Below are 27,329 nucleotides of genomic sequence, written 5' to 3'. Positions count from 1 at the left end.
CGGGTCCCTCGGGAGATACTGTGGGATATGCTGCGGGACTATGGGGTGAGGGGGTCACTTCGGTGGGCCATCCAATCTCTGTACACCCAAAGCGAGAGCTGTGTCCGGATCCTCGGCAGTAAGAGGGATTCGTTCCCGGTGGGGGTTGGCCTCCGCCAGGGGTGCGCTTTGTCAGCAATCCTCTTTGTGATTTTCATGGACAGGATATCGAGGCGTAGTCGTGGTGGGGAGGAGTTGCAGTTCGGTGGGCTGAGGATCTCGTCTCTGCTTTTTGCAGATGACGTGGTCCTGATTGTGTCGTCGGTCAGTGACCTTCAGCACTAACTGGATCGGTTCGCAGTCGAGTGTGAAACGGCTGGGATGAGGATCACCACCTCTAAATCTGAGGCCATGGCTCTCAGCAGGAAACCGGTGGATTGCTTACTCCAGGTAGGGAATGAGTCCTTACACCAAGTGAAGGAGTTCAAGTACCTCAGGATCATGTTCACGGGTAAGGGGACGATGGAGCGCGAGTTTGGCCGGAGAATCGGAGGCGGTGTGGCAGTCGCTCTACCGCACCGTTGTGACGAACAGAGAGCTGAGCCAGAAGGCAAAGCTCTCGATCTACCGGTCAATCTTCGTTCCTACCCTCACCTATGGTCATGAAAGCCTGGTCATGACCGAAAGAACGAGGTCGCTGGTACAAGCGGCCGAAATGGGTTTCCTCAGGATGGCTGGAGTATCCCTTAGAGATAGGGTGAGAAGTTCAGCCATCCGTGAGGAACTCGGAGTAGAGCTGCTGCTCCTTTGTGTTGAAAGGAGCCAGTTGAGGTGGTTCGGGCATCAAGTAAGGATGCCCCCCTGGGCACCTCCCTAGGGAGGTGTTCCAGGCACGTCCAGTTGGGAGGAGACCTTGGGGAAGACCCAGGACTAGGTGGAGCGATTATATCTCCACACTGGCCTGGGAATGCCTTGGGTTCCCCTAGTTGGAGCTGGTTAATGTGGCTCGGGAAAGGGAAGTTTGGGGTCCCCTGCTAAAGCTGTTGCCCCCGCGATTCGACCCCAGATAAGTGGCTGAAGATGAGATGAGATCAAAATGCCAACGTTTTACTTTGGCAATTTGGCAATAAATTAGTAACTGTTATGAGGCTAACGTAAGCTAGCTACGGAGTTGTGAGGGAGCAGATTGTATCTGGGTGACGTTAGCTAACATCAACCCTCAAAGACACTGGATCATGTTACACACACACACACACACACATACACACTTGTAATGTCAACACTGGCAATGTTGAACATTTGTAATATTTAATATCTAAACTTAAGTCAGGATATCAACATATACAAGTCTCAGGTTCTCATCTCTGGTTTATAGCTTGCTGCAAAACATTGATCTAATGGATCTGGGTCACCCTTTTTGAAACAAAATTTGAGAACCTTCATTTCAAATTCAAAATGTACAGTTTATGAGCACAGCAGACCATTTTAAGTAGTTTGTTCTGTGTTCCAGCAGAGGGCGTTACACTGCCTTACTGAACCATCAGTGAACTATGCTAATAAATAAAGATAAAAGGAGGACACTAGTGATCAATGGCATGCTGACTGGATAATCACGACACCAAAGTATGTGAGAACACTATAGATGGCAAAATTACCAAACAACAAATTCTCACCAAGTGAGGCAGCAGAGGCATCAGGAATGAGTGAAGGGACATCAACTATACAACCTCGTCTGTCTGCCTACTTTTCCACATTCATCCCCGGGACCCTTCTCAGGAGCTCGTATAAGCATTACATTAAATGTGTTGCTTTAAAATTAATTTGAATTAATTGTTGGTTCAAATGTGGCACGTGGTATGGTGGTTAGCTCTGTCACCACACAGCAATATGGTTCCTGGTTCAAATCCCGGCTGGGGCCCTTCTGTGTGGAGTTTGCCTGTTCTCACTGTGTCTGCGTGGGTTTTCTCTCCGGGTTCTCCGGCTTCCTCCCACAGTCCAAAGACATGCAGGTCTTAGGTTAATTGATGACTCTAAATTGCCCGTAGGTGTGAATGTGAGTGTGAATGGTTGTCTCTCTCTGTTTGTCTCTATGTGCCCTGTGATAAACTGGCGTCCTGTCCAGGGTGTACCCCACCTCACGCCCAATGTCAGCTGGGATCGGCTCCAGCCCCCCACGACCCCGATAACGACAAGCGGTTGAAGATGGATGGATGGGTGGTTCAAATGTGTTCGAACTAAAGGTGAGAATGATTCAATTCATCCACCACCCTCTGGTATATTTGAAAAAAGCATAATTTGACATGATTTACTTTTATGGATCACAAGTGCACAAGGAATCTGGAGCCCTTCTCTGGGGCTTCCCCAAGTATGGCAACTTTATCTTGTTCACATCTGGCAATTGATGCTAGCAGGTTTGTCTTGGACAGGCCTGTTTAGAAAGGCGATGTGCTTGATAGTGGACTGAGCAGTCACAGTCGAGAATGTATGGTAACTGAAGAACCACTGAGGGGAAAATAAGAGGTTTTTGTCGAGGTGCACGAGCTGCTGCCCAACGAGACTTGTGTGTGGTGCTGTAGGAAATGCCATCTCCAATAATGGTTAGAACCAATGAATGTATCATGGACTGCTCCTGGCAAGACACTGATACTTTACTGGCCGGATCTGGAATCTGGAAAACCTGAGAATGAGGCTGAATCAGCAATAATTGAGTGATACAATAATGAGAGCAGATATTTTTTATACTGCTGACTGGCCAAGTCAAAGCCAAGTCAAACAATCATGGATACAAGAAAAAACAGACAGAAATGTTGCCTTTCTGGCCATCACAATAACAATAAAAGCTATTAAACAACAGGGAGTGAAGCAGAACAGTGAGGAATTAAAAGCACTCTTATGCAGTATGTACCCTATCATGAGCATCTTTACACAACTAAATCTCCACACGCACTCCATCTAAGCACAACAGGGAGACTTTCCAAAGCATATCATCTGAGCCATTGGTCTGGCAGAGGTAAACCAGCCATTTTGTTCATCCCATAAAGAACAACGATTACATTTACTGGACCGCTCTAGACAGCGGGTCAATATAAAATACACTCACTTTTTCTCTATGTTTACAGCAATTTCTGCCCATGATTCCCTTTGTCAACCAGAGGGTTGAATATATTTATATCCAAGTATAGCTGGTGACTGCCAGAATGGATCCTTCAGGAAATAGAAAGATGGCATGTTCAGAGCATTGCCTTAATGCCTCTCATGCTGAAAGACATCAATCTTTATTTATGTTGTTACGCAGGCTCAAAAACAACTCTTGCTACATATAAATCAGCTCACCACTAAACACATACACACGAATAATACTGAACATTCATCAATTATCAGGTAACTGGTCAGTCTTTTTGTCCAAGCTTTTTCCTTTAGTATCTAGGGATACAGAGGCCATGATGGCATCTAAAAATACTGTATTTGCACAAATTTAAGAAGACATTTCTTCTCAAGAAATTGTGTTTGAAAAAGCAGGGGTTGTATTATACACAATGAGAAAAAATAATGTAGCTCTACCTCTTTCTGTACTCCTTAGGGCATCTGCAGGAGTCTCTAAAGCTGCATGAATGACTGCTCATTTTACAACTAAACAGTACACAAAGATGTTTTCTGAAAATATTTTATGCGTGAAAATATGCAGCAGTAACAGTTTGACAGGAGTTCACGGGCACTCATTGACACTGTGTCAGAGACTCCTGGGCTCTGAGTGGTTGTTGTAGGTTGGACGTGGTGGAAACTAGCAGATACAGGAGCAGGTACCATTAGGAGCAGACAGGAACAGGTGAAGGTACTGGACTTTTTCAGAGATCGTCTGTCTTATTGTGCTGTTAGCAAATTATAAAAAGTAAAACATTTTTCATAGAACGTTAACAACTTCAGCTTTCACTGCCAGAAAAAACCTCTTCGAAGAACCTGACAGGATATTATGTGAGTATAAGGACTGATAGACAAGCCACACGGCTATGACTATTACTTCCTGTCTCATAATAAGGGTTGACTAATGTTCATATTTAACCTCTAATCCTTAACATTCGCTTTTTCCTGCTTCTGTGAGGATTTCCTAAGTTTCTGTCTTAAATATCTGTTCAGACAAATCAAGAAATTTGAATACATCACCTTTGACACTCTGAACTTGCAAAGTGACCTTTTCTCCATTTTCTGAAATGTTATGGACTTAACAATTAATTGATTCATTATAAAAATAAATAACAGATAAATCTGTAATGGAAATAATCATAACCTGCAGTCCTAAAAATAGTGCAGTATATAGATATTCCTGTTAAACTACCTCAGCATAGGTGGGTTGCTGTGTAACAAAACTCTTGATGTCTGAGCATTAGCAGAGCTGCAGCCACAGAACCATCTAAATGTCCTGCCAGCCCAGAGCATCTGTGCAGCACCCAGTAGTTAGGGCACCACTGTGCAGGGTTACTGAGGACACACTGAACTCTGTTTCTCATTTCATGCATTATACTTTCGGCATGTGCATGGCTGCAAAGGACTGTAGCACAGGCAAATGTTAACACTTCTGAATATGCAGACACTCAATGCATTCGCTGTTCCTCTCCATTTTGGAGAACATCCTTGAGACAGGGGCTCATACAGTAGTAATAATAATAATAATAATAATAATAATAATAATAATAATAATAATAATAATAATAATAATAATAATAATAATAATAATGAGTACAATTTTTTGTCAATGACAGAAGCTTTAGAATTTTTAAGTAAAATATACAGCAGCTTAAGTCAGAATTACACTGTATGAATGATGTTGATAACACTCACTATTTTTCTCATTAATCAATGAAATGGTCAGAAAATCCTAAAAAATAGCCATCGCAATTTCCCAGAGACCAAGGTGACAACTTTAATATGGTTCGTCCAACATACAGTCCTAAACATAATATATTTTTATTAGATAGGTCACACAGGAAATGGGGCGAGGTTGGAGGAACGGGGGGGGGGCATGCAGCAAAGGGCTGCAAAAGCTCGGACCTGGGGCCGCTGCCTCGAGGACCTTCAGCCTCTTTACATGGGGCAACTGCTCTAACCACAGATATGTCTATCTTTTGTCACCAGAGGTTATCTTAGCATTAAGCCTTCAGCACCTTTTATGCAGGATGTTGCATTGATCTTTGTGCAATAAACCTGTGTTGATTCCATAACCTTTCATTTATATTAAAGTCTTTTGTAAGCTTGACAGCACTGAAGCATTCACATTTAATTCATTCTGACTAATGCATATCTATACATCAATAAAAATTCAAAATGATTTAAAAGAGAAGAGAGAAAATAAAGACCCTTAAAAGTGCAGTCCTATGCAATATGCATTAGTCTTGATGAAAAGAATCATGATTTAGTCTGGAATTAATTACTTGACTTCACTGAGATTTGATAATACTTGACAAAAAAAGGTTCCTCTTGTGCTCAGTCAGCAGAACACACCAGGAAAAAAGGGTCTCAATGGAGAAGAAAAAACAATAGGGACACCAGTGAATCAGTGTAATGCAACAATGACTGAACTGCCAAATATGAAAGAGCGAACAGGATATGCGTGTGTGTACTCTTGCCGGATTGTGGGGAAATTGGTTTATGGGTTTGACATCGACAGACATTCAAGAGGGCATTTGGTTGGAGGAAATGACAAGGAGAGATGTTGTTGACAAGCCCGAGGTGGCAGGCCTGGCATTAGGCCCACTAGGCAGCACATAAACACTCTATTCAATTTCATGGCAGTGGTTTTAATGGGGAACACCCCCTCCCCCCAAAACACACACACACACAAAAAGAAATACCACATTCACTTGAGAAGTTCCCTCTTAACGGACTACTGCTCACTTGGAGTTACAAGTCCTTCCGTGGCAGCGCTACAGTCTCTGCCATCAGTTTCAATTGACTCTCTGTGAAATTACTACCCTCCTATTGCAATTTCATCCTGTGCTTTAACTGTTGGTTATAAGATGTGCTTGGCAGTAGCAGCAGCATGGTGCTCACTGACAGAGTTGTATGGTTCACCAGAGGAGTTTGACAATTGGACAATAAATATGCAAAATTAATATGTATCTGGTGATAGAATAACCAATGGAAAGCATATCGAAGCCCTTCCAAATTAAATATGTTATATTGTTGAGAGCCATATCCTGCATGAATCTGTGGCAAACACAAGCTAGTAGTCATGTCTTACTAGCTATGGAAGGAATCCTGTTTTTCAAGCACCAAGAGAACCACACAGTCCAGAGGAACATTACCTGTGCACCACAATAAACACATCTACACTAGGAGGGTTATTCCAATGAACTCTTCAGTGGCATCATTATTATGTTACGGATGATTTAAATGATTTATTGTAGTTTAATCCTCACAAATGAAAATAGAGATATAAACAGACTATGGTAAAAAATATATTTTTAGAATATTGGTTAAAAACAAATGAGAAGGAAATCACCGATTACCACTATGGCAACCAATATTGATTTTTTGAGTTGGAGTGGAAATCGCCATTTTCTATGCGTTTTGTGGTACTCAGAAGGCTGGTTTTCTAGACTGTAACCAATTCTAGCAATAATAATTGAGAAAAAAAGAAGAAAAATAATATACGCTAAATAAACATTATGCACAGTATGGTGATCACCTATGCGCCACCATTTCTAATGTCTTCTAACCTGCATTATATGAACTGTAAAAAAGGTTTTTATATAAGCACATATCGGAAAACATATCAGTCAACTGCAATATCTGGTTCCTTTAATTAATGCCGTTCACAGTTTTGAGATTTTCAGCTCAGACTGCTGCATTTGTGAATGTATGTGTGTTTCTCTTACCTTACAAACAGTTTCAGTATCCCAGGGCAGGATGGTCTGCAGATCGATGAGCTCGCAGGACACACCTAGTTTCTCTTGAGCCATGTTGGCCACCTCCCTCATCACATGGATCTAAATAGGAAAAGGAACAATGGCTTTAAATGTAATTAGATAATGCAGTTTACAGTTTGGCTAGGAAATCATGTCCACTGCAGCACCAACCCTGTCGTACATTTGTTGTTCATATGTCTTTCAATTCTAACTTACACTAAAAAGTCTAGGGTTATTGGCAGTAAGCGTACACTCATATTAAATCCAGATGCTTCAGAGGTGCAATATTTATTAGAGCTCAAGCAGCCTAGTTATGATTGAAAAGATGTTGCAACATTCCCAAAAGGCAATTTTGTAGTACAAATCCTATAAATGTATCAATGAAATGCTGCAAACTTGCTCTCAATATCAACTGTGCAGTATTTAGACTGAAATACACTTAAAATATTGAGATATAATAAGTATCATAAACTTGATTAAAATTACTTGAGTACTTTGACTAAACAAAAGCATATGCCTTTTCCCTCATAATGTGTAGCTTATAAGAATTGGTTCACTACCCTAACATATATATAGTGTATGTATATTACACTTTAACTTTATATGTAAGAAAACATAAAACTTACTGTTCAAACTAGTACTTTGTAACTAAACACTCACAATAGCTACTTTTTAAATGCTCTGCTGGTGCGTAGGAGGTAAAAAAGAGAATTAATAAAGATTTGGTTTTTATGCATACCCTCTCGGTGATAAATGACTAATAAACAGAAAGTTGAAAATGCCTAGGCTATTTAAACCTCAAAATGTGATTCCCATTAATTCATCACTTGTATCATAAAAGTACTTGAGTTGACTGAGGGCGCGCTCACACTATCCTCCCGGACCGAGACCCGGACTTTAGGGTACTTGTCCCCCCTCCCTCTCCCCCCCGCGCCCCAGCCCCGTTTGTACTCACACTACCTGGGCCTCGGCCAATACTTCTTGCTGTCCATACGCCTTCAAGCCGTAACACGTCACACGCATTGATCGCGTGTGTGTGGCTTTGTTTACAAATCTTTCCACAGACCTCGGAGTTTTTGTGCGTCTTGTCGACTGTTTTTGAATATTTTCATCCGACCAAATCTGCAGTAAACACTCCACCTCCGCATCACACCAACGTGAACCTTTCACCACCATTGTTGTTGTTGTTAAATATCCGCGCATGGTCCGTCCTTCTATTTACATGTCCGAACAGGCGGACATAACGCTACTGCCGTAGGGCTCGTGCTCGTGCTCGTACACGTTCGCACGCTCGTGCTCGTACATGTGCAAACGGCTCCGCTAAAGCCCACCTCTTTCAAGCGGGCCGTGGCGGCCCAGCTGGCCCCAGTTGAGCGCAGAGCGGGTGCGCTCACACTACTTAAAGGTACTAGACTTTAGCTGAAAAACCGGTTTGGGCCGCGGCCAAAAGGATAGTGTGATCACGCCCTGAGTCCCTGTTTACTGGCAGGCACTACTGGCTGTTTCTAAGAATCGCTGTGATAAATCTGAATCATCACAACTAGAAAGTTTGTCAACAGTTAAGCAACTTTGAAAAGATACAGGCCGTGTAACCATAAACATTTGTTAGGAAATGATGTGCCATCACATTATTCTCAGCATATAAAGAGGATCTTACTGAGAAAAAAAAAAACATTAACAGAGGGACAGTTAAGACTCAGGGCAAAAACGTCCTCTGTTTTGGGTGATCAGAAACTGAGGATTTGGCACTCATCCTTTCTCTACACTGTGAAAGTTGTTTTCTTTATTCTCATCTGCACATGCTTGACAAATCAGGGGAGAAATGAGGTGGGAAAGAAGAGTGGCATTTCAATAAGGAGAGCCATGCTTTCCACTACTTCACTGGATCTCCGCTATTTTCTGTCCACCCTTCACCAGTAATTATGGCTTTGATAGAGAAGTTTTCCTTCAATGCCCTCCGACCCCCCTCCGGGACTCGTGGTACATTACGGTCTGGTTAAGCCCATTGAAGTGGCCTGGTACAATCAAAAGTCGAGGACGACTCCCGGTGAGTTACAGACACCTTGATACAGAGCTGCAGAAAATAAAATCTCTTTAATGAAAAGAAAGGCAACAATGGAAAAGTGTCCTGCAGACATGCAGTGTTAACACACGGGGAGCCAAGAACAACCTTGATGATGTGGAGATGTCTGGGCAGATATGGCCACAGACTGCTGGCTGAGAGACCCCGCTGGGACAGAGGGAGCTTGTGATGGACTTAAAGATAATCCACTGCTCGCCTCTGTGGCTTTAAACATCATTTAGTGGAAATAAGAACACATTCCTTTTTTCTTGTGGCCAAGGAAAATGATGAATGATAACTTAAAACCGAGGTCACCCACTGACTCTGTCAGTCATGAACGCCTACCTGCGTCCCCCAGGCAACTAGAGTGACATCACTTCCTTCCTGTAGGACCTCGGCCTGCGAGAGTGGGATGGTGTAGGGCTCCACGGGAACCTGCTCCACTGAGGGACACACACACACACACGCACACACGCACGCACGCACGCACACACACACACACGATCATTTTAAGACATTTAGGTAATTCTTAATCACACTGATGTTTGTTTAAGTATTCATTTCTGATAAGTTTGGTTTTAATTAGATATTTGATGCTATAAAAATGAGGTGAAACATTATGATTGACAGCTGTGATCTAGGCAGAGCACTATATTTATATAGCACAATTTAACAACCAGGCAATTCAAAGTGCTTTACATGAAACATTTAAACACTGGAAATATACATAATATTAAGTTGCATAAAGAATGGCATATAAATAAATCTATAAAGTGACATTCAAAGAAAATTATTAAAAGATCGGGACATTTTTGAAAAATAAATTCCAGTTGTCAATTACAGGTGAGAAACATCTTCAGTCTTTATTTAAAAGATGCAGCAGTCCTGCAGTTTTCTGGAAGTTTGTTTCAGATATATGGAGCATAAAACTGAACGATGCCTCTCCAAGTTTATTTCTGACTCTGGGGACACAGAGCAGACCTGTCCCAGAGGATCTGAGAGGTCTGGATGGTCCGTAGCTGAGCAGAAGAGTGTGGTCTATGCCTACTCTGTAAAGTGTCCTGAGATAACTTCCTTTTATGATTTGGCACTATAAATAAAATTGAAATTGAAATGTATTTTGGTCCTAAACCATTCAGTGCTTTGTAAACCAACAGAAGTATTTTGACATCAATAATTTCACAGACAGGAAGCCAGTGTAAAGATCTGAGGACTGGAGTGATATGATCAACTTTTTGGTCTTAGTGAGGACTGGAGCAGCAGCATTCTGAATTAACTACAGATGTCTGATGGACTTTTTAGGGAGACCTGTAAAGACTCTGTTACAGTAGTCGAGCCTGCTGAACATAAATGCAAGGACAAGTTTTTCTTAGTCCTTTAATCCTTGATATATTCTTTAGGTGATAGTAGGCTGACTGTGTAATTGTTTTAATGTAGCTGTTGAAGTTTAGGTCTGAGTCCATGACTACACCTAAGTTTCTGGCTTGGTTCGTGGTATTAAGCATTTCTGTTTGAAGCTGGGTGCTAACTTTCAACCTTGGCTCCAAAAACAATCATTTCAGTTTTTTCTTTGTTTAATTGGCAAAAATTCTGATCCATCTAATTGTTCATTTGCTCAATGCATCTACAAAGTGTTTGAATTGGATTATAGTCGCCTGGTGATATAGTTATGTAGATTTCTGTGACATCTGCATAGCTATGGTAACATATTTTGTTGTTTTTCATGATCTGAGACAGTGGAAGCATGTAGATTTTGAACAGAAAGGGCCCCAGAATAGAGCCTTGGGGAACTCCAGATGTAATTTTTGCCCGCTCAGATGTGTAATTACCTATAGACTCACAACTGGTCAAGCGGATGTATGGGCAGGACATCGATACTGAGCGATCACTACTGCACAAAATTACAACACAGCGCCCGTATCCAGGATATTTTGGCTTTACTTTTGTACAGTGGGAGGATGTGGAGATGGGTCGTCCATCTTTATATACAGTCTATGGTGCAAACACTTTACATGCAGGCTCACATACAAAATAAACACAGGGTGATTCTGAACACTATGTACCCTGTGGTTTTCATGTAACATATTCAGATCCCGAAATGACTGGACCTTAAATGATAGACTAGATGACAAGTTGGTGAAATGACAGAACACAATTCCTACATTTTATTTGGTTCATTTCAAATGCTTTTTCATGCTTTTTTTCAAGAACCTCATCTCACTAGAGTGAGCTTTTATCAGCACAATCCGATGCATTACTGAATTAAATCTCTTGCCAGCTACAAGCCCATAACCCCGATTAATCCTGACAACAAAACGTTGGTGGGATGGGATATCAATCAGAAAAGGGGCCACATAAACGGGGCATCGGTCCAAGGGGGGCCTCACAGCCAGCCCCTCTTTGAACCAAAGTCCAAGACAAAGTGAATGTAAGTACATGGTTTGAATAATACTTAATGCCTTGGAAAACTGAAGCATGGTCATGGAAATCATTATAATGCAAAAACAAACTGCCATCACTTTTAAAACATGCATCTTATTAACAATATTTACACTGCTAGAGGCAACATATTATCACTACACACAGAATTTTAACTATCTTGGAATCTCATTTATCATCATCGCTTGAGCTGGATAACATGATCTTAAAGTGTGAGAGGACTTTCAACCAAACTACTGAGAGCATTCCTACATGGCAATGCATGAAGTCAAATTCACAATTAGGGAGAGTAATTATACTCTGGGGAGACGCTGAGTGTGAGACCATTTTGGAAACCTTGAATGACTTCTGGAATCCTTTCAAGCCTTTGGGCTGCCCTAAAGGAAAGAAAAATTACCCATCCCGACGACTCACTATATTAAAACAACATAAAGGGATTGAGTGAATCATACGCAACTTCTGGTTTAGGCTTCCAGACGAGACAGAAAATAGGCCCTTAGAGTGGAATAATAGCATTTTGTAGAATGTTAAAATTGAATTATGAAAACTAGGTTATGGTTTAATAAGTGAAATCTCAGGCCCTACAAAACGGTATGGCCTTGATGAGAAAAATGTGTTTTTTTATCCTCTTTTGCATGAGAAAAGAGAGGCGGCTGCAATTAAAAACATGACTTCATAATCCTTGCAGAGATCATTAGAGGCATGTGGACATGGCACGAGAGCTGGCTGGCTCTGCCCCTTTAGGAAATCTGCAATGTCCTGTGATGCTACCAGTTCTAAATCTTGTGTCAGATGGATGAGCTCTCAAAACACAAAGAATTGAAAAGACAAAAAACAAACAACTAAGCAGAAACAAAGTTTTTGATTCTGCTTAGTTGTTTTTTTTGGAAAAAAAACACATGTTAATATTAACAGACACACCGCCAAGAACAACAAGTCGCTCTGAAACAGTGCTATACATTTTCCAACACACATGATCCTTATTAAACCAATCAGATCAGTCAGTTATTTCACAGCCACTTAATCCTCCACAGCTTTAACCGAATTTTAGTCCACCGCAGCTGTGAGGTATTAAAGACATCAATAACATGCTTGCATAAAGTCTCCGCTTTAATATTTTGCAGATATATTCTATGGCTACAGTTGCTGTTTCATAACAGTGGAAAGGAGCATTGTAACTATACACTACCACATTATTCATCATCAGTGGCCTATAGATCTAAAGGCCTGGGGCCTTATTTATAAAGCGTGCTTCGGCAAAATGTGCGGCAAAATGTGCGGTAAAATGTGCGGTAAAATGTGCGGTAAAATGTGCGGTGGCAAACGTGGGTATTTATAGAAAAATGATTTGGGTGCGTATTTCTACGCCACCTATCACCCGTGAGTAGAACGAAGAAGTTTTTCCGACCCACGAATCAGCGACTCTCCATGACGCCATGAAAAACAGCTGAGTCGACAGAAAAAACAAACACATTAACTATAAAATAATTGGCGGGAAAAGTATTTCCCACTGTATAAAGCCTAGTTGTAGTTAGGTGTGGATAGGCTATACTAATATAGGACTATACTGCTGGCGTGCAGTTAAGATGCAGTTTGAATTAATTATCAAGTTGTATATGTTTTAAGAACATGTTAAATTGAATTTCAGAACTGCATAAGTCAGGTGTGTCCATTTGGCCCAAGTTGTGAAAAATTTGAAATGCCTCTACTGGGACTTCAAAACAACACATTTTTGCGGTGCTCCACCTTGGTAACAAGCGCCTCCATTTGCTTCTCGGAGCACCTTGCTTTTTCCACCTTCTTCTGTGTCCTTTTCCTCACGTCAATCTATGTAACGTCCTTATTAAGACAGCGTCCATATTCATGAGCTATTTAGCATTTATGGTAGATAGTGGGAGGAAAAGTGGGATGACACAGGTGGGAATTTATCTGTATTTATAGAGGAAAGATGCAAATGTGCACTGCAGTTTTATAAATCTACATTTTTTTCTGCGCAGCACATTCATGGTTTTGTGCAAACGCAATGTTTTGGGAAGGATTCTACGCACAGTTTTATAAATGAGGCCCCTGGTCACGACAGCATTTAAAAGAGCTCTTTTCCCTCTTGTATAAAACTTAATTGAATGATGTACAACCCTGACAACAAAATGCCAGGGGGAGGAAACATCACAGTACAGAAACAACAGACAGAAGCCTGGAGAAAATACTGTAAATAGTGCTTGCATATAACAACTCACAGGCGTGTAAGCGGTTCGCTCGCCAGCTACAGAAGTTGTTCTTTTACGAGGAGTAACCAAGCTTCTACTGCAAATTAAATTACACTGTATGGGGGCCTTAAAAGTTGAAAAACTCAAGAAACAAAAAGGAGATGTGATGATTGGAGTCACTCCCTTTGTGCTGACTTAGAGTTAGTATCGTTTTAATATCGGACTGCATTGTAACAGGAGAAATGCTTTGGACAGCCATGCTACCATAGTGCCATAATTTATAATCACAGCATACAGCTGTAATATTTCACAGTCTTATCTTGTTAGTATCAAAGCGGTAAACTAACAAAACTGAAAATGAGGTTTCGCTTTGAGGCTGGTATTACCAATCGGTTTTGGCTCTGCCTTATATTTACTTTACTTTTATTACTATAATGGGCTCAAACATCATCTTAAAGCTTCCAAAACTTTCTTAATCACGGACACCAAATTATTAGCATGTAGCCAAGGCAGCACCAATTTGCTACAGCTGCCAACAACAACAACAGCACCAAGAGTAAATTACGACTTAGCTGGCACCTTTTTGCACGGCTGCCTGCCCGAAGCCTGCTGGTTTTAACACTTTTGTTCCCTTCACACAGGGAGGGGAGAGAGAGGGGATTCAGCTGGGCATTGTCAACACTTCACAGCCCATTTAGACGCTCCGCTTATCCAACTCACAGCATTCAGGCACATTGTTTGTCTGTCTTGCCTCCCGCCCTTTTAAACGGGGAATATTTGCTTTCAATAAAGTGCCCACGCAACAAACATGACGATAAAGGTGTATATTCACATACTTCCAACCACCCTTACCTGCTGCTCTGTACAGGATCTTCGGCTCAAAGAATATGCAGGGGTTCTGGTCGGCAATGCAGGCGAGGAGCAGCCCCTTGGCCTGCACTGGACTACGAGGTATGACAACCTGAGGAACACGACACTTTATTAGAACCAGTGTGATGTTAAGACAATTTCGTTTTTACTTTGATATGTCTAAAAAATAATTTATCAATTGTTGTCTCTCTGGTAGAGGCGGGCGATGTGACGATATTAGACTGTGAAGGATTAGAACGTGTTGACGAGCTGCCAAAGCAGAGAGATCGTGGTATCGTCTATAGGGCACATTCTATCCACTGCTGCTCTCGACTCTGCAGACGCATCAGCCAAATCCCACTATTGGCTAGTCCGCCTCATGCCCGCCCTAAAGACACACCGATAAACCAATAATAGCGGACTATAGGCAGTGACAAGGATTTCCCATCCCCCACCCGGTTTGATTCAGAGAGTAGCAGGGAGTCAGGGCTGAAAATGTTAACAGAACAGAGTAGCTACATCATGTCCGAAGAGAACATGAGCGGCAGACTATCGCCCCGCATCGACGCTCTGTCCACACTTATTCACAGAATGTGTGGAACAAACTGAAAAATATGCCCCTGAAAAACTGTTAAATGGCCTGTACACTAGCAGACTACTATGTGTTCAACAAGGAGCGAGCACAAATACTTCTGAGGCTGACTTGAGTGATGGTTACTCACACTGAATAAACTGTGTAGACCATACAGCCATTACAGGTCTGTGGCACATGAGATACTTTGATGACAATTATATGTATGCTCAGTAATATAAAAAAAAAGCAGGGAAGATGTGACACTTGACATTTTGACTTGTTTACTTGAGCAAATGCTAATAACCAATCCATCTAAGTGACGTTATCAGTGTTTAGAGAATACTGTTTTTTAATTTTTCCCCTCAGGCCCTGTTCAAGCCTGATGCTCGCAGGTGTGTTAAGTGTTGAGCAAGAAGTTTATATACTACTTTATTTATATGATTGTACAGTTATTTTCTCCAGTTGCCACTACAATGGTGCCAAAATTCCTGAGTGATCTGTTTCTAAAGATTGTTTTTTTTACTCAAGTCTCCATAGCTTGTAAAGTTATATCATACTGAATGGTGAAGCTGTTGTTTGCAACAATTCCTCCAGTTTCTTTTAAAGTACTTTTACTACTATTGAGTTGCAGAAGAAAACAGCTGTCCACTTGTGAACGGAATCCAAACAAATATGATCGGCTGTCTCCAGAGAAGATTTGCATAAAGTTGAAACTGGGGGCGCTGGGCTTCTTCTGTGTTGCAGTGCTTGTTGCCAAGATATTCTTTAGAGGTTAAGTTAACAATTAACAATATAATGTCCTTATCCTCAGTGAAGCAGATCTATGGTTCACATGTCTCCGCTAAAGCTTAATGTGTCCACACCAAGCGCCATTTGCGGGCATTCATACAACGGCAATGCAAAGACGCAAATTTGTGGTGGGTGAAGTGAATGATTTGAATGGCGCAACAGGAAACTCAAGATTCGGTTCGTTCACATATCCTTGAGAGTTGAAATATTTGAATGTGAGCGATCAATTTTGCTTTATCAACGAGGCGTCGGTTTGAACACAACATAAGAACCCTATATACATACACACCATATACAGTATAAACAGAAACACCACAGTACTGTCACCCAAAAGAACGAAATCCTGGTTCTCTGTTCAAACAGAGCAAGAGCACCATTTTTTGGGAGAAAAGTGAAGTCTCTATGTGAGGCAAGATTAGATAGTATTATCCTCCCTCTAACCCTTAGCTCCCCACCATCTCATCTCCTCCATAGGTTATCCAGTTCTCGCTGAATGAAATCTATATTTCTAACATGTTCTCTTTCTAGATTAGATCTAGCTGGTGCAGGTTATACTGAAGATGCAACTAAGGTTGAGTAATTGGCCGGATATATCAGCTATCGACAATGACCAAGTACATTAGCAGTTGTTTTTAGGGCAACCTTTTCGACTATAGTTATCATTTTCCAATTTAAAAAAGGCAATGCAGCTAACGTCTTAGTTCATTGAAAAGGAGAAACTTGATTTCAGTAGGTCTAGGATTGTATTTTTCTGTGGAAGAATTCTTACAGTTTGTGAGTTCATTTTGTCGATTTATCACTGGGAATAATATTGCGGAAAATAAGAAAACCCGGGGGATCTCTGTGAGATGCAGAGTTTGTGGCGGTGACCCCTCCCCACCCCTGGATAATAATAATACACCTAGGGCCTTGAAACAAATACAATTCATCAATCAGTGAATAAAATCATTACAACTCAGTCAAAATAGTCCTTCGGCTACGTTTTCAGCACCATTCAACAACTTTCTTCTGATAAGAAAATTTTGCCTGCACTTCACCAGTGTAAGCAGAAAACTTTTGAAAATGTTTTGGGGCGAGACATGGCATTTCAAAATTGCACAGAACAGAAGAAAATATATAGAAAGGAAAGAAATACCAGTCAGAATATGTAACAAACCACAACTGACCTTAATGCCAGGGCAGTGGGCGAAGAAGGCTTCGGGGCTTTGGGAGTGGTAAAGTGACCCGTGACCAACACACCCCCACGGAGCCCGAATAGTGAGGTTGCCACAGTCGAACAAGTTTCCAGAACGGTAGCGGTACTTGGCTGCTTCATTGACTATCTGGAAAGAGACCAACAGAATTGAGGTTAACACAAACACACATTATTAGCTGAATACTGGTCCTTATGAGACACCCGGGTTGTTGAAACAGTAAAAGCAGCACATTTCCGTCTGTGGCAAGCCATTCTCTCTGCTATTCCCCTAAAACCTTTATTTCCTTTTTAACGAGCAAAATCTTCTCAAGTGTCTGGCTCCTTTTACCTATATTTAAATTCAGCTTTAATGACTCTCTAAGGCCAGTTAGGACTGTGCCACTTTAAGCAAAAGCACAGGAGAGAGAAGGATTTGATCCACTGTTGCTCTGCACGGCAGCAGGAGGCCCTTAGAAACTGGCACCATTATTACACATTCTGTTTTATGTTGCCTTGACATAGCAGGGGGACTCTCATTCATCTTGTGGAGGGCGAGAATACACAAAATGACACTAGTGTCAGCATGTATGCATGCTAAAACAGCAGCACAACCCGCTGTCCTGCTCAGCATGTTAATGCCACATTAATCTTTCTCAGGAAAGACTCAGAGCAGGAAGACATGGGAAAGGGCATCTTTTGTTTAACCCATTTTTCAGTTAGGTTGTAGAATATGAAACAATTTGAGGTCTGCCTATCAAACACCTGCATGTAACAAGGAATACGATATAGACACGAGACAGGAGTCAAGTCAGAGGAATGACTAAAACCACCATTAGTGACTATCAGGCTAGCAAACATATTTAATTTTTTTTCCATTCCAAGTGTTTCTGAAGATACATTTTGTAGCTTTTGTTGGGGGCATCATCTCTCACATGGATGCAAACAAAAATATATATTACATAACCATAATCATTCCATCATTCATCACTTATTATTCTATATTCTGCTTTGTTGGACCATGATGTTCAGGTTTAGTGATTACACTTAATTTGTGTGCAACAATGGTATATGCACTCTGACAGTCCAGAGCCCTGCAAACATGTGTGTGAGTAGAACCTAGCTTGGTGCTCTACATGACTTCAGCACAGAAATATGTAGCAGGGATTTCAAACTATAGATCACACATACATTCATCCTTTTGATTAAAGACATCTGCAACAATATTTTTCTGTTTGTTAACCTTTATTTTGACTTATTTTACTCTGGCCTATAGCATTGGCTTGGCAAGCTATACAGTGTTTCCAGGAATAGTTAAGCCATCACTTAATGTGTGAGTGGAACTACACTGGAGATCAAAATTAGAGAGCAAAATTATTCTGAAATACTGTTATTTTTTTATTGTTCAGAATGATAGAATTGATCAGAATATCAGCTGTGTCTGTTAGCTGCTGAACTAGCATGTTTTTTTTAAATAACCAAGGCACTTCAACAAAAACAGTGATCAAAATTAGAAAACACAAACCACTGTGTCAGAAGAGAAGATTTAAACAATGTTTTATTGTACTACATCATATTCAGCATCAGACTGGGAAAAGAGTGTATAAAGAAGTCAGTTAAATTTGGAGGATGAAATGTTCAGATCACAACTCCATAGAGAATCTCCGGAAAAAATCAATCAAATTCTGAACATATATAACAGTATTTCAGAATAGTATTAATAATTTGTCTCTAATTTTGAGTGTACAGTGTATATCTAATAAAAAAAACATGGAGATGGGATATCCTTGGCCCCTGTCGTTACAAAAAATGTTTTCCTAGTGTTTTTTCTGTCCATATTCTTCTTCTTCTTCTATACTTTCATTTGTAGTTATCATCTTGTGATTTTTGCCAATACAGTTGCAGTTGGTAATGCAAACAGGATGTACAATGTTGCCATGGAGACAGCCAGGGGATTTATTACCAGCCGCAAGAGCGCTGTATTGTTTTCACTGTGTGCGTGTGCGCGTGTGCGCGTGTCCTCGAGACTCCTATTGTAGCGGGACCTACCACAGAGGAGATTTTAAGCATTTTGCCAGGTGTTTATATATGTCTGTCTGTGGACAGATTTCACCACCAGCAGCATCCTACGATCACAAAACGCTACAGGTGGGTAGTTGAGATCAAAATAACGGAAGAGTTCAAAAAAAGGGTGTGATCCAAGCTAAGGGCAGCGAGGTAGGAGGAACAAAATAGGGAAAGGGCCACTGCCTCACCACTTTATGCCCCTGGTCAGATTTGGCATCACAGCTGGTGTAATCTTAGTGTTAAGAGTTTGAGGTTAGAGTTCCTGTTTTCTTTTTTCTTTACTTTTCTTTTTGGGATGTTTTTCATTTGTATTGCTATGTGATATATCTAGGACCTTACCTGTAGAGCTGCAATGATTGGTAAATTTACCAATTACACAGTTGACAGAAAATTTGAAGATTTTGACCATTAAATATTTTTTCTATTTATTTTTTAAGCCAAATCTCAAACATTTGCAGTTTCTAGTATGATTGTAAGTTTATGGACAAAATGAGTGATCAAGACAAAAAAAGGGCAGATACCTTGACAATGACAGTAATCATTACTTGCAGCCCCTACTTACCTGGTCAAAAGCAGGATAGATGTAGTCAGCAAACTGGATCTCAGCAATGGCTGTGGCACCAGCAACAGCTGCACCAATACCGAATCCCACAATCCCCTGCTCACAAAGGGGAGTGTTGAAGACTCTGTCCTTACCTGGGGAACAGAAGCAGAGCAGAGGGGAACAAGACTAAGAAGCTGAAGCACTAGTAAAGGAAGTGAGTGGAAAGTAATCTGTGGCTACTGGGTGAGTGAACTGTTGTACTTTGTCAGAGAGAAAAGTTCACAGGTTTAAGGTTTAGGGTGTGGCAGCCACCAACTACACTGGGATCACTGAACAGCCCATTGTATTTTATTATTTATTTGGGACCACTGACCACAATTGTAGAGGGTGTCTAACACGATCGAAAACGACCACAGAAATACACCAACACGGAGAAGAAGAGAGGGAGGGCCGCTGTTGCGTAGAATCCTAATACAAACACTGGAGAGCTTCTCGCCAAATCTGGAGACTTCCCAAATCCTCCTCCATCCTAGAGAGAAATCTATCGACTGTGTCTGGTGTTAGTGGAGATTTTTGTGGTGTTTTGGACTCTGATGCACCAATCACCCTGCAGTTAGTGTCCTCAACGAGCAGAGGGTGCTGCTGTGAGCCCCTTCCCCGTCCCAAGCACTCTCAAGCGGGCACTGTCTCGCCAATTTCTACTTTATTTATAAAAAACTACTAGCAACAAATTTAGCGTCTTATTCAGAGCATCAGGGTCAGCCAAATTCATTCCCATGCATATCGCTCAGAGTACAGTTGGTGTTTGGGGGTCTGTGTCTCTCTCCACGCAGCAGCACTGTTGTTGTTATGACACCGCGGGGGTCAGAGGCCGAAGCGGGGGGTGATGATGCATCGTTAAAGCGCCCCAGGGGCCTTCTCAAATATTCCCACTATGGGACCTGGTTACAAAAAATACAGTTTTCAGGCGATAATTCCTGCTGCGTGTGGATGTTTGGCCAAAACGATACTAAAGTTGTGCGGTTACAGGAAAATGCGTCTTCGTGTGGACGGGCCCTAAGGAATAGCATGTTTTTTTTTGTTTTTTTATAAAGACCAAGGCCCACGCCACACACTTGAGTGATGAGAATGCAAAAAGCTCTCCCTTAAAATGCCAGGCAGTCCTAAAATAAATGAGGTGACAAGCTGATGACTCCTCCTCAGCTTTAGCTTACCAAGCCTGTGATGCGCACACACAACATCCACAGAGTGAAAACAGAAAAAAAGAGAGTCGTCCATTCTTCTTCCATTCTCCACCCTATAATCTGAAAAAAAGCCGCAAGAGTGGGACTCTAAATTTGGGTCGAGTGTGTTATTTTTGCTCTCATCTTTGTGTGTTTGCCAATCCAGTCTTTCTGTTTTGCTGGGAAGTGTGCTTCTCAGCAGCCAAACTCTGCCGTTTTGTGCTCACATAGTTCCATTATTAACCACAGCACCACAACCCCTTGGAGTAATGAACAATTAAGAGATCAAAATTTTATATCTTGCCGTCTCAGACTGAAGTCAACCTCAAACATGCAGCTTTATCTGAAAGTGGCTGAAAGTGGCAGAAAGTGACACGTGTGCTTCTGTGTGTCAAAGCAATGAGTACTAAGTCCCCTAATGATGAGAAAAATACAACTGAGAGATTTAGCAATAACACTATTTGTAACCATCAAATGTGTCGTCGTGTTGATGTTTGTGCTTCAGCTGTTCACACGGGTCTAGTACGTATATTTAAAATAGATATGTTTGGTTAAACTTGTACAGCCGCTGCTGCCTGGAACCAATGGAGCTTTCAGTGAAAAGGGCTGCACACATCAGTGAGAGGGAGAGCCAGTCAGAGCACAGGGTCAATGTGTGTTGTTGTTTTCAGGGAAACAGCCCTCAGAGGTAGCTAGCGACGGGAGCGCAGGATCACAGAGGTGAATGCATCTGACTTGTAAAAAGCAATTCATATAGTGTCCGCCCTGCATTAACCTCTGCTGTGTATAATGCCTGTGGGTGGAAGAGCTGTGCACCATCCCTTTCAGTAGTGAGGGGGATAAAAACAGCTCGTCACTGTACACACGGATGGGATGGAAAATAATGATCCCTCTCCAAAAAGGTCAACACTTCTGACGTCAATGAAAACAAAAGGCAAAGGCAGCTACCCTGTGATGGACTCGACCCTCTTTGCTATTAAAAAAAGAATACAAATGGACTGAACGTGAACTCAAAACCAAGAAAAGGCAAACTGTTGACATCCAATTACTGTTTGCGACTTTTATACCATAATAAAACAAGACTAAGACTAACTTAAGACTATTAAACACTGTCATCACACAGTTTAAGTACTGTGATTCGTCAACCAGTTTCAGAGAAGACACACTGGGCTGCTTAAGGCTATTTGGAGGGGGGGGCTTGGATTGGTTGTTTCCAGTTTTACAGAATAACTTTTTTTTTTATCAAAATGTGTTTTTTTTCAATCAATCTAGAGGAGATAGGTCACGACTACTGACTCCTACTCAGCATCTGTCGTGGGCATTCCCAAAGTCTTTTTATAAAAGGAAGCAGCTTCATGCTATTTCCAAGTGAGAAATGTCCTTTGGTCATTTCTGCCTCCCCACAGAGATTTATGTTTATTGTCAGACTGTCAACTGTAGAATCAAACTGAAACTGCCAGTTTCTTTTGAAGTGCAAATCCTCACTGATTAATACCAGAAGAAACATATATTAGTAATGTAATGAAGTGCAGATGCAGCGCTCTCTGGGGGTTCAAACTTGAAAGCAAGTTAGCAGCTACAACCCAATAAGCCTTTTTCACAGAAGGCATTCTCACGTGTGACAGTGGGAACAGAACAGGTATAAATAATCAAATGAGTTATGAATTCCATACATCTGCTTCACTTTCAGGTTCCTAAAAGGGATACAAATATGAGTGTATTGTGGGTTACTGTGTATCCAGAATGTAACATATTGGATATAAACCATGACATGACTTGTCAGTTGTTGCATTTGTAATATTTCATAGATATCCAGAAAACAAAAAATAATTATGAATTAAATGCATAGACATAGTCACTCATATATGCCAATTCTAAATGCCTCCACGGTGAAAAGAATGAATCCACAGAGAACAGAGTCTTGAATATGAGAGCTGATTTACCCTTTCAAGACTCCAATCATTTACACATTTAAGGCACATTAAAAAAGGAACACCTAACAAAATAATGCTAAATAATTGAGCCAGAAATACTATTTCAACAACATCTGACAAATTCTCAGAACACAGTAGGATGTGCTTGTTTGAAGCCTGAAATGGGAACGCCTAATGTAGCCTCTGATTATAATTATTATTTTTATTTATAATAAATAATTACGCCTGTAGTTTGCCTGCTGTGACAGTCCGCCTTTTGAGCACCAGAATAACACCAGTGGGCTCTAAAACAAACTCACAGCAGTGAGCAATGACATACTGCATCATCTTACCGTGTCATGTTTGTAAGGCTTCCCTGCTACAAAGGACAAATAAGTGCTAACGGATCCTTCCGGTCCTCTAGGTGAACAGTAATACGACCTTGCAAAGCCAGAGTTGGTGAGACGTTTAACAGTCCTCTGCTGCCACCTAGTGGCAAAATCATGTAATGCAGAGGGAACAGGTTTCTGTTTTAGCAAACTCAGCAGTAGCAACTAGAGTGAAATGAAGGGTAACGAAACATCTTACCATATTTGTCTCTCAGACCCACTGTGCAGCGGAAGACTCCACCGAAGGCAACATCTTCCCCAAAGATGACTGCAGATAAATACACATAATACAGATGAAAACACACATTGCAATCAGTGATAAAAATGTCACGTTTTCTCAAGATTCTGCGCTGCTCTAGCATGTAAGAACAGAATAAGCCAGAATATTAGACACAATACCTACCTACAGCTTTGTGATTGGGGTTTGTTTTGGCTCAGGGAACTGATCGAGCAACATTTCAAGCCTTTATGGAAAACTCATCTTGAGTAACACCCAGGACTGAATACTATGAGGATGCAAGTTAACATTGGAACATTTTCTGAAATAACACGATGACTCAGCAGCTGCCTACATCAGAAGTCCATTATAGTATAATTGTACGATAAGTTCATCTTCGTTTAGAGGTGTTTAAAATGAAACCGGGCTCCAGACTAACTTTTTTCACTAGGAGCACTGTGGCCCACAACTGAAACTTTTAGGGGCGCAACCAGAAATTTTAGGGGCAAACACGGCAAGTCAATAACAGATGATGAAATTACAATGTGCAGTTTCAAATTCAGTGTCACATTTTTATTGTGCTCTTTTGAAGATGCAACATAGAAGGTAAACCGACAGCACCATCGCTGTCTAGACAGTACAATATTAAAAAAATGTAATGTACCATAAAATCATAATAAGGGGCATGACGAGACGATACATGATATTGAGTCCACGAGAACGAGACACAAAGAGATTTTAACACACTTTTAAAATGTCAGTATTTTCTTTACAGGGGGTATTTGAGCAGAGAACTATGGTGGTACAGCAGGTGTCTTTGCATAGTACTTGTGTTAGCTGCGGTGTAGCCTACAGTACTCACGGAAGTATAACCCCCATCCCCTCAACCCAGTCGACTGCGGGGGGTCCTCGCCATCTAAAAGGGCCCCGCCCTGCGCCTGTCAACATACGGCACTGCTCCACAGAGAGCGAGACAAGAAGCGGTGTTACGTCCGCCACTCGTTCATCTCACAGAACAGACACGTTTACATTTTATTTAGTAGATCGACTCACACAGTTTTCTCCCGCTGTATATATGTTTTAGACATATGAACGGTATCTACAATGACTTATCAGATCAGGCTGTATATGTGTTTTAAACCTATGCACTGTATCTACACTGACTGATCAGATCAGTCTGTTTATGTGTTTTAAACATATGAACCGTATCTACACTGACTGATCAGATCAGTCTGTGTCACCTGCTGCCTCACTCGCTGCGCTGGGCGGAGAAACAAACGGGCAACATGAAAACTATTTTGGTTTAGTACATTTCTCGCCACATATGGAGGATTCCGGTCCATCAAGTCACGACACTGTGAGTAGTTGCAGGAGTTCACGTGTTACGTTTTTATGTTACGGTGCTGACGGCACTATCTTCTTACACTGCTTACATATCGTTCCTGTCCTATCTGTCACTTTGTTGCTGTTTAGCCACTTACATATTAATATGGTGAGACGTCTTGTTGCGCGACCAGATGTAAAATTCAGTTGCACACTCAAATTTGGTCGCAGTCTGGAGCCCTGTGAGTGCAGTAACATACGAAATATTTCCACATTCTGGTGTTCCTGGACACACCTAATCCAGTTGTGACAGAGAGATTAATTTAGCCAGACTATCAAATCTCTTAAGACGTACAATGTTTTGTTGGATATATCTAACCTGTAAAAAGTATGAAGTATTCTATTGTAGTCCAACAATTTCCATGGCTTGCATCTAGTCTTTCAAGCAACGCTATGAAAATGATTTTAAAGCCAGTGTGTTCTTTCAAAAGAAGCGTGATGGTGGTGGAGGTAGAAGGGTAGACTTCACAGATTCTCATCTGATAACAGCTATACAATTCCCTTCTCTATTTTAGCATCATACCTGCTGTTGGATCACTGGCGAGAGTGTTGTCCATGGCACTTGTAACTGACTGGAACAAGTTCATCTTCTGGGTGGGACCTAAAAGGTTTTAAGATAAAGAGAAAAAAAAACACATCTGAAAAAAAGGTTGTGACACAAGTAACAATTCATTATTCTGTATTTGACAGGTCACTGTTGATGAATAAGCAACCATACCAGTTGTACAGGAAATAAATGCCATTAAGGAAACTTGGCTAAGATGAGCTGTCACTGTAACTCATCGATCATATAGGCTTTGTCTTGTGTGGTTCGATCACCTCAAAAGTTCTTTCGTGCTGGCATGATACACAATACAGTGCTTTCAAATACCCACATTGTTGATAAACTTGTTTGGTAATTCCCCCTACAATCTTAAAGTCCATAGCCCACAATGTGAACTGAAACATTGTTGTTCAGTTCCTTGAATATAAAATGTGTTGCAATCAAGATTATTGATAATGGAGTTAGGCATTAGCTATAGTTGACCGACATTACTCCATACAAAGGGCAGCATGGTAAAAATCCACCTAGCTTACTTTTGAATTCCCCCTTCAGTCAAACATGTGTTTTGCTTATTGTGGGGTCAGGGGTCACCTTGAATCTCAGTTCGACCCCTGAACGGTCAACATGATTTTTGTGACATCACAACAATCGTGGTCCAATTTGCATCCATATGTTTTACTCAAGTGATGTGGAAACTATGAAGCTTCCTGTGCACATTCACTGATAACGGCTGCTTCGGTAAAAAACAAAAAAAGCAACGCTAATTAAGCATCTTGTGTATCGTAGTTAAAGTTTTGAGATAACCATTTTGCATATTCATACATTCTGGATTTTTTCAATGAGGGAGAACGATTACATGCAGATTAGTGAATTTTTAGCTTTTGGTAAAAAAAAAAACATATCAGAAACAAAAGATCATTCCAAGCGCAGTATTATTAATTTCTTAATATAAATAAAACTGTCTAGGGAAGATATTTAAACGTGCAGGTGCAAACTGTTAAACCTGTACCGAGTGAATGGTAAAGTGACACGGCGACTGAATAAATATATCAAATATGACCCTTTCAGAAACCATAAACTTCCCGCAATGCCGGTGAGTCACTTTTTTTAAAGCGTAACCCTTCAGTGCTCCATATGTCATGTCAAAATAGTGTAGGCTAAAGTTAGCCGGCTAGCCGGCAGCCACTCACCATATTGTGTCGGGACGGGGTCAGGCTGGAAGGTAAAATGCGCGGCATGTCTTCGTTGCGTTTTTGTGCGAGAGCTGGAGCTCGGTGACAATTTCAGCAGAGTGCCCCCAAAAGAGCAGTGAGTCCCGGTGCCAACACTGGAGATTGCAAGTTTGGAGTGTGAACCTCGGGTGAAGAACCGTGCAGCGGCCGCCATTACTGTTGTTGTGACTGACCAGGAAGGGCAAAATGAATCAACGTGCGAAGACCGTCTATTCAACACAGAGCACCGTCGCGTAGTGGAGGAAATATATTCAGGTAGACGAAATCACGCCCCATTTTTAAATCCTGACGTATGATGTATGTTTTGAAGATATATGTATTAAAATGTTAAGAACTATAAGAGTAGATACCCATTTAACTTAAATATAGGGAGAAAAAAACGTTTTATCTGGCAGAAAGGCCGTCGAAAAAAGTGAAACAGTTAAGAAGGGAGAGGAACGTCGGCTCTCCGTGGTAACTGGGAATAGGGGCAGAGTGAGAGCTCTTGTGTCTTCTTCTCCATGCCAGCCTCCCTGGGCTCATAAAGGCTGTGATTGGTCAAAATGGAGGGCGGTGTGCGTGGCAGCGATTTTGGATAGGTTCAGTAACGAAGTGGTCGTATTCCGTCGCCAGGCAGCAGTCTGGGGCTAACATGAGAAGTGTACGCTTTAACCTTATTTAGATTCATAAGTGCTCCATCCCTGTGACCAGAAAACCGGGCGTGTCAAGTCAGCCGCCGTTTGGATTGGAAGTCCTATAAGTTACACTATTTCAAAGATATAAACATTCTATATATGCCCTGGTTTATTTCCTGTTGCAGTGTATGTGAATGACACCAACTGACAGGAAGTTACCAAAGACTAAGG

At 41.3% G+C, this 27,329-nt stretch overlaps 1 protein-coding gene across 1 annotated transcript in view; it reads right to left on the bottom strand.

Annotated features, from left to right (window-relative positions):
* Positions 1-26,647, bottom strand: part of bckdhb (branched chain keto acid dehydrogenase E1 subunit beta) — a 58,508-nt gene extending 31,861 nt beyond the window's left edge. Inside the window, exons 1-8 of the mRNA XM_083918902.1 lie at positions 26,443-26,647; positions 25,232-25,309; positions 23,308-23,376; positions 19,602-19,735; positions 16,968-17,123; positions 14,442-14,550; positions 9,289-9,386; positions 6,852-6,962 (exon numbers count right to left, since the gene is read on the bottom strand). Coding sequence (XP_083775028.1) covers positions 6,852-6,962; positions 9,289-9,386; positions 14,442-14,550; positions 16,968-17,123; positions 19,602-19,735; positions 23,308-23,376; positions 25,232-25,309; positions 26,443-26,638 — 951 coding nt within the window. The 5' untranslated portion in view covers positions 26,639-26,647. The remainder of the gene's footprint in view (positions 1-6,851; positions 6,963-9,288; positions 9,387-14,441; positions 14,551-16,967; positions 17,124-19,601; positions 19,736-23,307; positions 23,377-25,231; positions 25,310-26,442) is intronic.
* Between the last annotated feature and the right edge of the window lie 682 nt (positions 26,648-27,329).

The sequence above is a fragment of the Echiichthys vipera genome (assembly GCF_963691815.1).
Source record: "Echiichthys vipera genome assembly, chromosome: 8".
Classification (NCBI taxonomy): domain Eukaryota; kingdom Metazoa; phylum Chordata; class Actinopteri; order Perciformes; family Trachinidae; genus Echiichthys; species Echiichthys vipera.
This window is presented reverse-complemented; position numbering and strand designations above follow the sequence as displayed.